This window comes from Lycium barbarum, chromosome 4, assembly GCF_019175385.1.
Source record: "Lycium barbarum isolate Lr01 chromosome 4, ASM1917538v2, whole genome shotgun sequence".
In the NCBI taxonomy this organism is placed as follows: domain Eukaryota; kingdom Viridiplantae; phylum Streptophyta; class Magnoliopsida; order Solanales; family Solanaceae; genus Lycium; species Lycium barbarum.
Genome location: NC_083340.1, coordinates 145,776,092 through 145,789,043, shown reverse-complemented (window position 1 = coordinate 145,789,043; position 12,952 = coordinate 145,776,092). Strand labels below are relative to the sequence as shown.

At 35.3% G+C, this 12,952-nt stretch overlaps 2 protein-coding genes and 1 non-coding gene across 4 annotated transcripts; 1 reads left to right on the top strand and 2 right to left on the bottom strand.

The window, feature by feature from the left end:
- The first annotated feature begins 1,358 nt into the window (after positions 1 to 1,358).
- On the top strand, positions 1,359 to 6,439 carry LOC132636857 (uncharacterized). The gene is made up of 3 exons (XM_060353902.1): positions 1,359 to 1,518; positions 4,856 to 5,053; positions 5,978 to 6,439. Exons 2-3 carry the CDS (start codon positions 4,872 to 4,874, stop codon positions 6,162 to 6,164), a joined length of 369 nt encoding a protein of 122 aa, XP_060209885.1. The 5' UTR covers positions 1,359 to 1,518; positions 4,856 to 4,871; the 3' UTR covers positions 6,165 to 6,439.
- A 1,438-nt stretch (positions 6,440 to 7,877) lies between these two features.
- TRNAP-UGG (transfer RNA proline (anticodon UGG)) lies at positions 7,878 to 7,949 on the bottom strand. The gene has a single exon. It is a non-coding gene; the product is annotated as a tRNA-Pro (tRNA).
- A 1,120-nt stretch (positions 7,950 to 9,069) lies between these two features.
- LOC132636856 (large ribosomal subunit protein eL31) lies at positions 9,070 to 12,156 on the bottom strand. 2 transcript variants are annotated; one of them, XM_060353900.1, is made up of 3 exons: positions 12,023 to 12,156; positions 11,543 to 11,664; positions 9,070 to 9,499 (listed from the first exon to the last, which is right to left on the bottom strand). In XM_060353900.1, exons 2-3 carry the CDS (start codon positions 11,623 to 11,625, stop codon positions 9,220 to 9,222), a joined length of 363 nt encoding a protein of 120 aa, XP_060209883.1. In that variant the 5' UTR covers positions 11,626 to 11,664; positions 12,023 to 12,156; the 3' UTR covers positions 9,070 to 9,219. The 2 variants fall into 2 exon arrangements, with proteins under 2 accessions (XP_060209883.1, XP_060209884.1); XM_060353901.1 differs by lacking the exon at positions 12,023 to 12,156 and adding an exon at positions 11,760 to 11,895.
- Between the last annotated feature and the right edge of the window lie 796 nt (positions 12,157 to 12,952).

Genomic DNA, 12,952 nt, shown 5'->3' with positions numbered 1-12,952 from the left:
ACTGCACAAATATTTGATTTTGGCGCCATCATTTAATTTGTGTCCGCTTTTAATTTTTTTGTACATTTATTTACTTCGGACAATTTCATATGTATGATGTTTTTATATAGTTAAAGTTCAAGTGTATATGAACTCAACTAAAAAAACTTGTTAGTTTTACAAATAGAACGTGAGCAAACCAAATTGAACTACTAATGAATCTAAATCGAGCAAGTTGACATGACATGTAATATACACAAAAAGTGCATTGAATACCCGATCTAGTTCTAGCACAAATTTAATTAACTATGATGAGAAAACACATTTGTAACTTAAATCAATTATTTGACAACAAATCTCGAACTCCAATTTGTTTAAGGAATCTTTACATAGTTCATAGAGGAAAAAGAAAATATCAATTTCTATTCTCAAGGTTGCAAGTCTCAAAGGACTATATATAAAGCAAAAGGAGAAAGAAAAGAGGGAAACATAAAACATAAATAAAAGTCATAATAGGTAAACAAGCCCTCAAATTTGGCATCAGCTGACAAATATGCCCTTTAACTTTGGGTGTACATAAATAGACATTTTCACCAGTGGCGGAGCCAGTATTTCAATAACGGGATTCAAAATATGAAAAAATAAACACACGAAGAAGTCAAAGGATAACATCTACTATATACACATAAAAATAATTTTACCCATGTATAAATAGTGTAATTTTCCACCGAATTGGGTTCAAATGAACCCTTGGCCCTTCCTTCCTCCGCCCATAACCTTAACTTATATAAAATTGAACATGTAAATACAAATATTAACGTGACATATAAATTTTAAAAGTGTTCAGATAATCATTTTATAAGTTAAAGTGTTCAACTAACAAAGTGGAAGGACATATTTGACAGCTGAAGCCAAATGTGAGAGCCAATTTATTTAGGGAAAAGGGTCAAAAATACTCCTCTACTTTGGAAAAAGGGCTAAAAATATCCTCCGAACTTATTTTGGGTCAAAAATACCCCTCTACTTTGAAAAAAAGGCTAAAAATATCCTCTGAACTTATTTTGGGTCAAAAATACCCCCAATATGTAGGTTTGAAGTTTGAGGGAATTGTGGGAATAAGGGGATCTTATGGGTTATTATTTAGTTGTGTCGGGTTTAAATGATGAAGCGGATTTAAAAAAAAAATTGGGTTATTTTGGGGGATAATTTCCGTCAAGACAGGGGTAGATTTGAAAACTTTAAGGATGAGAGGGGTATTTTTGACCCAAAATAAGTTCGGAGGATATTTTTAGCCCTTTTTTCAAAGTAGAGGGGTATTTTTGACCCTTTTCCCATTTATTATGCATAAATAAAACTAAACTAAGAGCATCACAAATTGATTACTATGAATTTATTGGCGCAAACTGTAATAATCGTAACTTCAGTTGGAAGCTTAGAAAAATCTGCTATTCGTGATTTTCTCGAAAGTCTCTATCAGAAAAATCTTATCGGCGAGTGAAGCAAAAAAAATCTTAGATTTCATCCACTTAACAAAAAAAGGTAAAATTTGAGCTTCCATTTTCATTTTATTGTGTTCTTAATCAATCAATTTTTTTTTTTTTTTTTTTTAGTATAGTGTTTTGTTATGAAATGAAATTGACCTAAATAAAAGTATAATGGATTAAGTAGATTTGTGTGATTTAGCTAGTTTGAGATTGAGGTGTAGTTGATTGATTGATATGAACCTTTTGACTAATTAATTTCTGTCAGATCTCGCTAATTATGAGTGTATTTTAGCAGTAAAATGTATACTTAGTCATGTGTATAAGAGATTGATTTTTTTTTTTTTTGCGTTCTTATTAGTACAGTATTTTGTTATGAAATGAAATTGATATAAATAAAGTGTAATGGATATAAGTAGATTCACGTAGCCGATTTAGCTAGTTTGAGATTGAGGTGTACTTAATTGATTGATTGATTGAGTTGAACTTTTGCTGGTTAATTTGTGTCAGATCTCAGCTAATTATGAGTGTATAAGCAAAAAATGTATACTTAGTCATGTGTGTAAGAGATTGTGCTCTGATTTCTGCTATTATCTGTTATTTCCTGTGCTTTGATTATCCTATGTTATCTGTGTCGCTTGCGTTATTTCATTTCCATATCGCTTCGAATCTCTTAGCCTTATCTGACCTCTTTTTATGCTTTTTTTATTGAGCCGAGCGTCTTTCGGAAACAGCCGTCCTACCTTGGTAGGAGTAAGGTCTGCGTACACTCTACCCTCCCCAGACCCCACGTTGTGGGATTTCACTGGGTTGTTCTTCTTCTTCTTCTTCTTTTTTCTTACTTATTACTGTAGTACGATATTTTGTTCTGAAATGAAATTGACCGGAATAGAGTGTAATGGATATAGAGTATTCGTAGAGGCGATTTGACTAAGTTTGAGATTGAGGTGTAGTTGATTGATTGATAGATTTGAACCTTTTGCTAATCAATTTGTGTCAGATCTCGTTTATTATAAGTGTAAATTAGCAAAAAAATTGTGTACTCTATATATAAGATATTGAATTTCTCATAGGTTTATATTTTGTGCTTTTGATGGGAGATAATTAGGGTTTTGATTTATTGGTTTTGACTCAGCTATGACTGATGAATGCTTATCTATCCTTATTCTTCTGTCTCTTTTATTCTTAGACAGTTTATGTATTCCCAGACTTATATTCTATTTTAGTCTGTTCTTGTACTAGTGACACCAGATTCGGGTACGGTTGTACTTTTTCAGCTTGATCTGTGAGATTGAATCGGTTATCGGAACTAACTAAAAGAAAAAGATCAGCTTTTGTTTGGCGGGGTTTGAGAGAAATTATTTGTATTTTGTCAATGAAACCACGGGAAAAGTGTTGTTTACTCAAGCATGTGTATAAGAGATTGAATTTGTGGTAGGCTTTTATTTTGTGATTTTGGTGGGAGATGCTAAGGTTTTTGGTTTATTGGTTTGACTCAGCTATGAATGATGATTGTTCACTATTCATCTTGTTTTGTGAGATTGATTCGGAACTAGCTAGGAGAAAAAGATCAGCTTTTGTTTTGCGGGGTTTGAGAGAAATTTCTTGTATTTTGTCAATAAAACCATGGAAAAAAACAGTTGTTGACTCAGGTATGTGTATAAGAGATTGAATTTGTGGTAGGTTTATGTTTTGAGCTTGGTTTATTGGTTTGACTCAGCTATGACTGATGATGTTCACTGTTCAGCTTGTTCTGTGAGATTGAATCAGCACTAGCTAGGAGAAAAAAAATCAGCTTTTGTTTCCCGGATTTTGAGAGAAACTACCTGTATTTTGTCAATAAAACCACGAAAAAGAACTGTTGTTAACTCAGGCATGTGTACAAGAGATTGAATTTGTAGTAGGCTTATATTTTGTGCTTTTGGTGTGAGATGATAAGGGTTTTAGTTTATTGGTTTGACTCAGCTATGGCTGATGAATGTTCAGCTTGATCTCTGAGATAGAATCGGAACTAGCTATGCAGCTTTCATTTTCCGGGGTTTGATAGAAGTTACTTGTATTTTTTCAATGAAACCACGAAAAAAACTGTTGTTAACTCAGGCACGTGTGTAAGAGATTGAGTTTGTGGTAAGCTTATAGTTTGTGCTTTTGGTGGGAGATGATAAGGGTTTTTCCCTTGGTTTATTAGTTTGACTCAGCTATGACTGATGATTTTCACTATTCAGCTTGATCTGTGAGACTGAATTGGTACTAACTAGGTAAATAAGCTTTCGTTTTGCGGGATTTTGAGAGAAATTACTTCTTGTTTGCCAATGAAACCACAAAAAATACTGTTCTTTTTTCTTGTGTGCATTAGAATGCCGATGATATGCAGTTAAGTGAGATGAAAATGTTGGACTTGTCTGTTTTTAGTATCATCCCCGGTTTTGTCTGATTTTTCTGGGAATTTCTTTTCCTTATCGAAAAAAAATATATAGATGGGATTGAGGTTCAGTAGACTGTTTTTAGAACATTTAGAATGGACAACAGAAATAGAGGTGATTATGCAAAGTCATTTTGAGGTCTACACATGTAAGAGCACGGCCTTTTAGTCTAGTCAAGTTTGATACAACTTGATCAAAAGCCTCAATCCTGAATTAGATTGCTAAATAGCTTACCTTTGCTATTTTTTCCTGAGAGAAGTCGTATGCGATATTTTGAACCTTATTCAGGCTAGATCTTTATTGGTAACCTATTTTAGTAAGTCCGTGGAATAAAATGGTAATAGATTTTATTTACTGTTGTTTTTTAATTGAAAAAAGCTGCAGGGGTGCATCCAAAACCCCCCCACCCCAAAGAAATCTAACCATCTTCTATACAAATGGGCATCTTCACCTTGTACCAAAAAGCTAAAAGAAACAAACGAGAACTTTTGGCCCTCGCTAATGGATCTCAACCTTTCATTATTTTCTACTCCCTCCATCCCAATTTATGTAGCACCATTTCCTTTTTAGTCCATCCCAAAATGAATGTAAGATTTCCTTATTTGGCAACTATTTAATGGCGCCATCTCTATTTTACCCTTGTTGGTCCCACTTAACTTTAATAGATGTACTTAATGTGAAGAAAAGTCAACAAAAGTAGGCACTAAAGTAAGGACAATTTGGTAAACATAACATAGTCTTCCCGTATTTTTTAAACTCCGTGCCTGGTCAAATGGTGCCACATAAATTGGGATGGAGGGAGTATTTACTTATCACATTAATGACCAAAAAATACAAAAGGGAGTGGCCTTCCCAGCTACTTCCTGCTTGCCTCCAAGTTGCCATCGTACCCGCCACTGTGCTAGGGTGGGTGTATTCTGATCTATTTATTGGTTAGATGTTTGATTTTATATCCTTTATTGCTGAGTCCAGGACTTTCTTGGGATTGATGGCATCCAAAATTCAGCAACTGCAATCTAAGGCTGGTCAAGCATCACAGTTGCTCTCTAAGCATGCTACTACCTACTACAAACAGTTGCTGGAGCAGAACAAACAGTATATAGTGGAGCCACCCACCGTTGAAAAATGCAATGAATTGTCCAAGCAGTTGCTCTACACTCGTCTTGCCAGGTTATACTCTCTTCAGCCTAATTGCTTCATATCTGTTGATAAGCTTATAGGATTAGTCATCGTCCGAAAAGAATCTCTCTATGAGTAGACCGCCATCTGCTTTGATTTTCGTTTTAGTATGCACATGAATCGAGTATGAGTAATGTTGGTCCTCAGGAGATGGATTCGGTACACATTTGTCTGTTTCCTCTGATGCACACTAGATCCTTTTTTTTTTTTTCTTGTTTGCGGGAACTGCATCTTGTTGTTCTTTTGATTTGATATGAATGCAAAAATTTGTGCATTAAATGTTTTTGGTGTCTATGTCCAAACCAAACACTCTCTCCACCCCAATTTATATAGTAGTGTTTGCCTGGACACAGAGTTGAAAGAAAGAAGCACTTTTGAAACTTGTGGTTTAATACAAGCGGCCTTAGACCTTTGTGTGGCTATAAATCATCTCATATACGGTAAAATGTGAAGTTCAAAGTCAAGTTACTTCTAAATAAGGAAGTATAACACTCCTTTTGGAACAGACTAAAAAGGAACATATGCAACAAAAATTGGGATTGATGGAGTAAATAATATAGCCATAGTCATAATCTCATGTTAAAAAACACAAAATATATTAGTATTATTTATAGCCATAATCATAAAATTATCTTGTTAAAGATTTTATAGGCTATTCTATGCTTTATAATAAAATGTTATTATGTGAACTGATCTTCCACAGTATTGCAACCTAATATGGTGTCCAAAGACATCATTATTTGATTTGCTTTATTTTACCCTCCATGAGCCTCCCCTATCTGAGATTTTATCATCATTTTTCTTCCATGGAGCCAAGAGGAGTGGTATGGATCTTTACATTAGAAATATTTATAACTAACTAGCAATTATGAGTGGCATTTGTTCTTGGTTCTGAACCTTTTTAACTCCTTCCAGCATCCCTGGCCGTTATGAGTCATTTTGGAAGGAAGTCGGCTCTGTCAAGCACATGTGGAGGAATAGAAAGGAATTGAAGGTTGAAGATGCAGGCATTGCTGCTTTGTTCGGCTTGGAGTGCTTTGCATGGTATTGTGCCGGTGAGATAGTAGGAAGAGGATTTACATTCACTGGTTACTATGTCTGAGATCACAGTTTCTGAAAATTTGTTTGGGCAAATTGAACAACTGTAAGGTCGCTCTTTTTATTAGGATGAGTTGAGTAACAGGGAATTCATACAACATTTTCTTTCCCAAGAGAGTTTTTGGATCTAAGAATTCCATGTTTAAAATTGATGCAATAATTTACTCGTCTTCGCTCGTTTCATTCCCACTTCAATGGAGAGGCTTAGACTGAACTTTGTAAAACGTAGCTTTATCTTTTGAGTGATACTGCTGCCAATGACAATCTGTGCCTTTGTTAGTGTTCCTTTTGTCAATGTGTGGAGTAGCTGACCCGCCATACTTCTATACTGCTGCCTATGACAATCTGTGCCTTTGGTAGTGTTCCTTTTGTTGATGTGTGGAGTAGCTGACCCGCCATACTTCTTGGTTCCATCGATAGAAATAAGAAACATGCATTCGTAAACAATGTAGTTATGTAGTTATTGTCCGTACAGCGTAGCTTATATTGATTTAACTAATGCTTGAGGAAATTATCAACTAATGTTCATATGGCTAATCCTTTTCTCCCATCATTTGTATCCCTTAGTACTTGGGAGTTCCCTGGTTTTTGCCTTTGTTTGGCATTTCTTTTGTTAACAGCTTTAAGCTACATGTCCTTCAAGCTTTGTGTTTTAGGGGAAAAAATCTCTCTACCTACTGTCAATAGTCTTTCTCCTGAATTATCTGAACGGGTCGATCTCCCATCCGTTTGTTTTAACCACTTATCCTAAGGTCTTACTTTTGCTCTCAATCAACGTGGGACACTTAACATGCTTCCACTCTCTCATGACTCAACTCGACCCTCCACCCAGCCACTGCCAACAATTGCTCTCGTTGTCCCTTTGTTCCACTTTTCTACCTCCTCTTTAAACTATTTCTCTTAGCAGTTTCCCATTCAATTCACTAAACCATTTTTGGGGTTCTTTTAGTTAACTAGACTGTAAATTACAATGGAAATCTTTTACTTCTATACTACTTGCTCGGTTATTTTAATTGTTATGAGTGGAGGAATCACATCCATAATCCATCACACCACATCCGGTTTAATGTGCTCTTATTGTTTCTTCCATCACCATATTCTTCCATTTTTCGTCTTCTTGTTCGAATTAAACAGTACTATTATTTTGAATCACTATTTTAGCATTAATAAATATGTGAATATTACTAACATTTAGCCTATTGAAATGCTAAGTGCTATCAAGAAGGCAAGAAGACCTGACTTAATTGACAACATTGAGTTGCAAGGACCAAAAATATTTGGTTTAAATTTTTGCCCAAGTATATGCTTACTGCAGGCAACTGAAATTAATTATGCACGCACTTACCCCCAAACTGAATAGCTTATAATATTGTTCCCTCGTCTGTCAACCATTGTTACTTTGTACCTTCTAGCGGCAGTGAACAACTTATACTAATAATTTAAAAGGTTCTCTTACTGGAAAAAACATATTATAAGGTAAGTAGCACGGCTTAAATTATACCATGCAAAACTAATTTTCTCCTTGTATATAGGTAAACGCTAGAAGGTAAATGTATTCATTTAAAATATTTTAAACAGAAGGTAAAATAGAAAATATACGAATCATCCCCCTCATATAATCATAATCTAATCTTTTCTTTTCCTCTAACACTAGATTACTAAACAGGAAACAAAACAAGTCATGGAAAAAGGGGGACAAATTATATTAAAAATACAAGGGGCGTTCCGAGAATCGAACTCGGGACCTCTCGCACCCAAAGCGAGAATCATACCACTAGACCAAACGCCCTTGTTGAAATGTGTGCCGGGCCATTTTTATACCATCAATTCGGTTAGGGATCGCTAAAACAAAATAAATGATGCAGCTGTTAAGGATATTAAACGTCCCATTTTTTCTTCGAGTTCTTATAGTTTTTATAGCATATCAGTAACAGTTTTTTCTAATAACCGTAGGTTCAGTTTAGATTGCACGTACCTCGACTAGTTCTACGGGCTACCTGCTACCTTCCGCTAGCATAGGTTCACCTAGTGATTTTGCCTCTGAAGTCGATTCTCCCAAAAAGTTTCTGGTGTCTTGCTCAAACCAAAGGATATGACAAAGAACTCATAAGCTTCGTACCTTGTGAGACAAGTCGTTGTGGTAGTTCATCCTTTTTGCATTCTTGACTTTCCAGTATTGGGAATCCTATTTTATTTAGTAAAAAGCCTTGCTAGCGGATCAAAAGAGTCGGCGACAAAAGAATGGGATAGCAGCTCCGTAAGGTCGCCTTATTGACTGCTAGGTAGTCTGCCCACAGTCAGAGATAGCCTAGACCTAATCATTGAGATTTTAACCTAGACCTCATGATTGTTAACACACTTCATTGAGCACTAGTATAGTGCGGGAAATGCAATACGCGGTAGAAGAGTTTATTTGTTGGGATTATGTAACTATGCTAATCTCGGATGATGCTCATATGTGGAATGACTCTTGGCGGTTTCATGATAATTAGCTGAGCATGCGACTCTTACAGATAGTGTGCTATGCATATGATGCTAGCGGATTATAGCAAGTTAGAAGCATTGCCTTGTTGGGTGTCTATAGTTCCGAGATATTAAGTATGATTCGATGCTCAGTACAATTGTATATATTGAAATTGCTAGTTACCATTGAATCATTTCACGGTTCGAATGGCATGATGCTTTGGAACAGCTCCTAGTCCTTCTAATTCACTCTACCATTGTTTTTGGAAAAAAACAAAAAAGTTCCAAATTTGAGAAAACCCTTTTAGAAAACATATAAATACTAAACAGGGTTCAAGGTCCATTTAGCTGCACTATTGTTGGAACAATAAATATACTAAACAGGGTTTAAGGTCCATAAAACCACTAAACAGGATTATGACTAAAGAGAGCTAATCCATGAGAAATACAGAGACATTGAAAACATGAATAGCACAAAATCATGGTGAGAATTCCAAACACGAAATGACTTAGTATCATAACAAAACTTCGGAGTCTAATAGCACTAAAAAGGATCCCAAAATATAAAAGTAACATTCTTCACCAAAAATGACTGTTTAATCTTCATCCTCGATGATCTTGGTACCAAGACCCTTCAATCCTTCTGCTGGGATCTCAGCAACAGTAACCAGAGAGTAGAGCTCCTCCTTTGCGTCCTCATCGTCATTCCTCTTGCGAGCAATACGAACTCTGACACGCCTTGGAACACTTCGGATGCCCCTGCTCCAGATCTGCTTGTTGAGCTTCACGTCAACTCTGACATCCTTTGTACCCATAGCTTTCTGTGCGAACTTCCTGATCTCCTTGATGGCTGTTGGGGCCTTCTTCTTGAATGTGCTGTTAACAACATACCAGTCTAACATTAGCGAACATTAACAGTCATATGATTCGACAATCAACTGTTTTGCCACGTCAAAAAGGTGTAGTGACAACTTTGCTTACCATCCAGTTACCAAATTAAAGCATGTACAAGAAAGGGAATACAAGGGTTAAAAGCCAAATAGGAAAACCAAAGTTCTCCTCTGACCATTTCTTAATTTAATAATGAATTCAATTAATGAAGTAGCATATATCCTCAATAGCATTTACAAAAACCTAAAGATGGATAATGTTGATGTAATACCAGAACATGATGCAACAATGACAGGCAGGAATCAATAGAGATTGATCTAAAATTTGTTATCTACCCAAATGAGTATCATGCCAGAAATATCATTACAAAAACTTAATGTAGAGCACAACTTGATAGGTCACTTCTCAAAAACATGAAGAGTTTCACTCAAACAATAGCAGTGCATATCAAAATACCAATACACACGGCTATAACATGAAAATTTCTATGCAAGTGAAAGAACAGTTGTTCATTCACTAACACAAAAAAATCAACTTTGACAAATCAAACACATAGATTGATTCAAATTATAATCAATGTTATTTCTGGAGTGTCATAGGCTGTAAATTGTGTTACGAAAACCTAAAGATTGCTACAAAACACAGTTGTGACACACAAGGAGAGATTCAACAGGTCACAAAGTATCATTAATTATATTGTACAACACACATCAATTCCTGATGCCCACCATCTACAACAAGATAACATTTTTAAGCCCTTATTCGCGTAATACAATTTAATTAACCCTTTAGTAGCTTCCAACCTATTTCTGTATCCCACACCATATCCTATCTCAGCACCTCGCAGTTCCCTATGCATTTCTAGTCAGTAGTAGTTTGTTGAATTGGTACAACGACCACAAACTTGATAGACAACAGAACACAAATTACAGATTCCACTAACTCTAACAAATAATTATTAGACGCTTGAAAACAACAATTGTTGTCTGACCTATGCTAAGTCAGGACAGAACATCACCTCGACTCAGAGGTCATCAATTCAAATACACATCTAACAATCCATAGTTGATAATAAAATCACTTTTCAATCAATCAATAAATCAGTCAATCACCTATATACATCCATCCCAAACCAGTTCAGCTCAGTGACATCAATCATTTATACATGTTATACTCTATTCAAGCTCATCTAATCAACAAAAAAATTACTCTTGGTAAACACAGACCTGCTGTAGTAACAAACAAAGAAAAATCTAATCCATGACACAATACAAAAAACAACAAATTAATTGACAGAGTATAAAGCATGAGCAGGTCATCCATTCAGATAAATACCTGATAGTTCAACAACCCATAGTTTACAATAAAACTACTACTTAAGTAATTTACTGCCTTTGTCCTAATTTACGTAGCACTTTTCGCTTCCTGAGATTCAAGCTGCATGAACTTTGACCAACAATTCAAGAAGTCTTTTTCACCAAGAGCCCGTTTGGATTGGCTTATAAGTTGCTTATATAAGCTGTTTTCAGCTTTTTTGAGTGTTTGGCTGGCCAGCTTAAAGCCATTTTGTGCATAAAATAAGCTCAAAAAAATAATTGGACCCATTTGGCTTAGCTTAAATATAACAGCTTATAAGCTGAAAACAGCTTATAAGCCAAAAAAAAATAAGTTAGCCTACCCCAACTTATTTTTTTCCAGCTTATAAGCTGCTTATTTTAAGCCCATCCAAACAGGCTCCAAATTGATATTGCAACTTATACTATTTTTCATCAAGTTTTCAAATATATAAATTTAAATCTTAAAATATTAATTTATTATAATCCAATTTAGCTTCAAAGTTTAGTCAAATTCACTCTCGAAAAACGAAAAGCGCCACATAAATTGGGACAGAGGCAGTATATATATATATAAATCCTCTATACACATTGAACTTCATTAAGCATCATCCTAATAACAACAAAAAAAAAACTGCACAAAAATAACAAATCAATCATCACAATGTATATATAGGAAGCAAGAAATTTTTACCATCCATGTAAACGCTTGTGGAGGTTAATTGTATATTCCCTGGAAACAACCTCTTCCTTTCTTCCTTTACTTTTCTCCACCATTTTCACTTCCTTTTTTTTACACTAAAACTTACCTTTTTCCTGCAATTTAAACACACAAAATCATTTTAATCAAACACTAATTAATCACTTTTAAGATCTACAATGAAAGATAATTATAGACAGAGAGAGCTTACTAGGGTTTTTAAGATAAAAGGAGGCGAAGTGCCAAGAAAAATGAGAAGATTGAAGTATTTATATGGGATGGATTAAAACCCTAGCTGGGCCTAAAGTAATTAGTTTGGCACAAATGCACAAATAGCCTATTTTTAGGACACATATTTAAAGTATAGCCGAAACCTTTTAAATATTTATAAGTTTAGACACTTTGGAAACATTAAGCATCATTAAACACTAATTAAATTTCAGATCTACATTTAGAGAGAGAGAGAAATCTTACTAGGGTTTGAAGGCAGGAGGCGAGGTGCAACGGAAACAGAGAAAATGGAAGTGCTTATGTGAGAATAAATATATTGAAACCCTAGTGGTATGTTGTAATTTTGATCTGGATAAGGGGCTATTTTGGAAATTTGAAATGGATATATGAGCTGGGCCTAAAGCCTTAATTTATGGATACATTGGGCTAGGCTTAAAATCTGGAATACAGCTTAATGTAGTTCTATTCGGTTCATTTGCACGATTCCCTTCGAAGGCACTGGTCTTTAATTTTTGTCCCTCAAATTGGTGGTCTTTAATTTTTGTTCTTCGTGTAATACCATGAGGTTTGGGGTTCGAACCCCAGCTCAGCAAAAAAAAAAAATCACAAGGCAGAGTTTCGTAGCAAAGTTAGGCTTCAGGCAGGCAGAGTTTCAAACTCTACCTTATGCATTCAAAACTCTGTCTTGCGAATCCAAATTTTTGCCTTGCGAAATTTTTTTTTTTTTTTTTTTTTTTTAATGAGCTGGGGTTCGAACCCAAAACCTCGGGGTATTAGGCGAAGGCCAAAAATTAAAGACTACCAATTTGAGGGGCAAAAATTAAAGAGCAGTGCCTTTGAAGGGTAATCCGCACAAAAAAAAAATGGTTCTATTAAGGGCCAATTTGCACGATTATCGTTATTTGGGGGGCGGTCTTTAATTTTTGTCCTTTGCCAACAACCCCGAGGTTCTGGTTTGAACCCCAGCTCAGTTCAAAAAAAATCGTAAGGTAGAGTTTCGTAGCAAAACTAGACATATTTGGGCAAAAGTTATGCCTTAAGGCAAACTTTTGCTCAAAATTAGGCCTTAAGGCTGAGGTTTCGCGAAAGTCTTGTCTTGCGATATTATTTTTTTATTGAGCCAGGGTTCGAACCTAGAACCTTGGGGTATTATGCAAAGGGCAAAAATTAAAG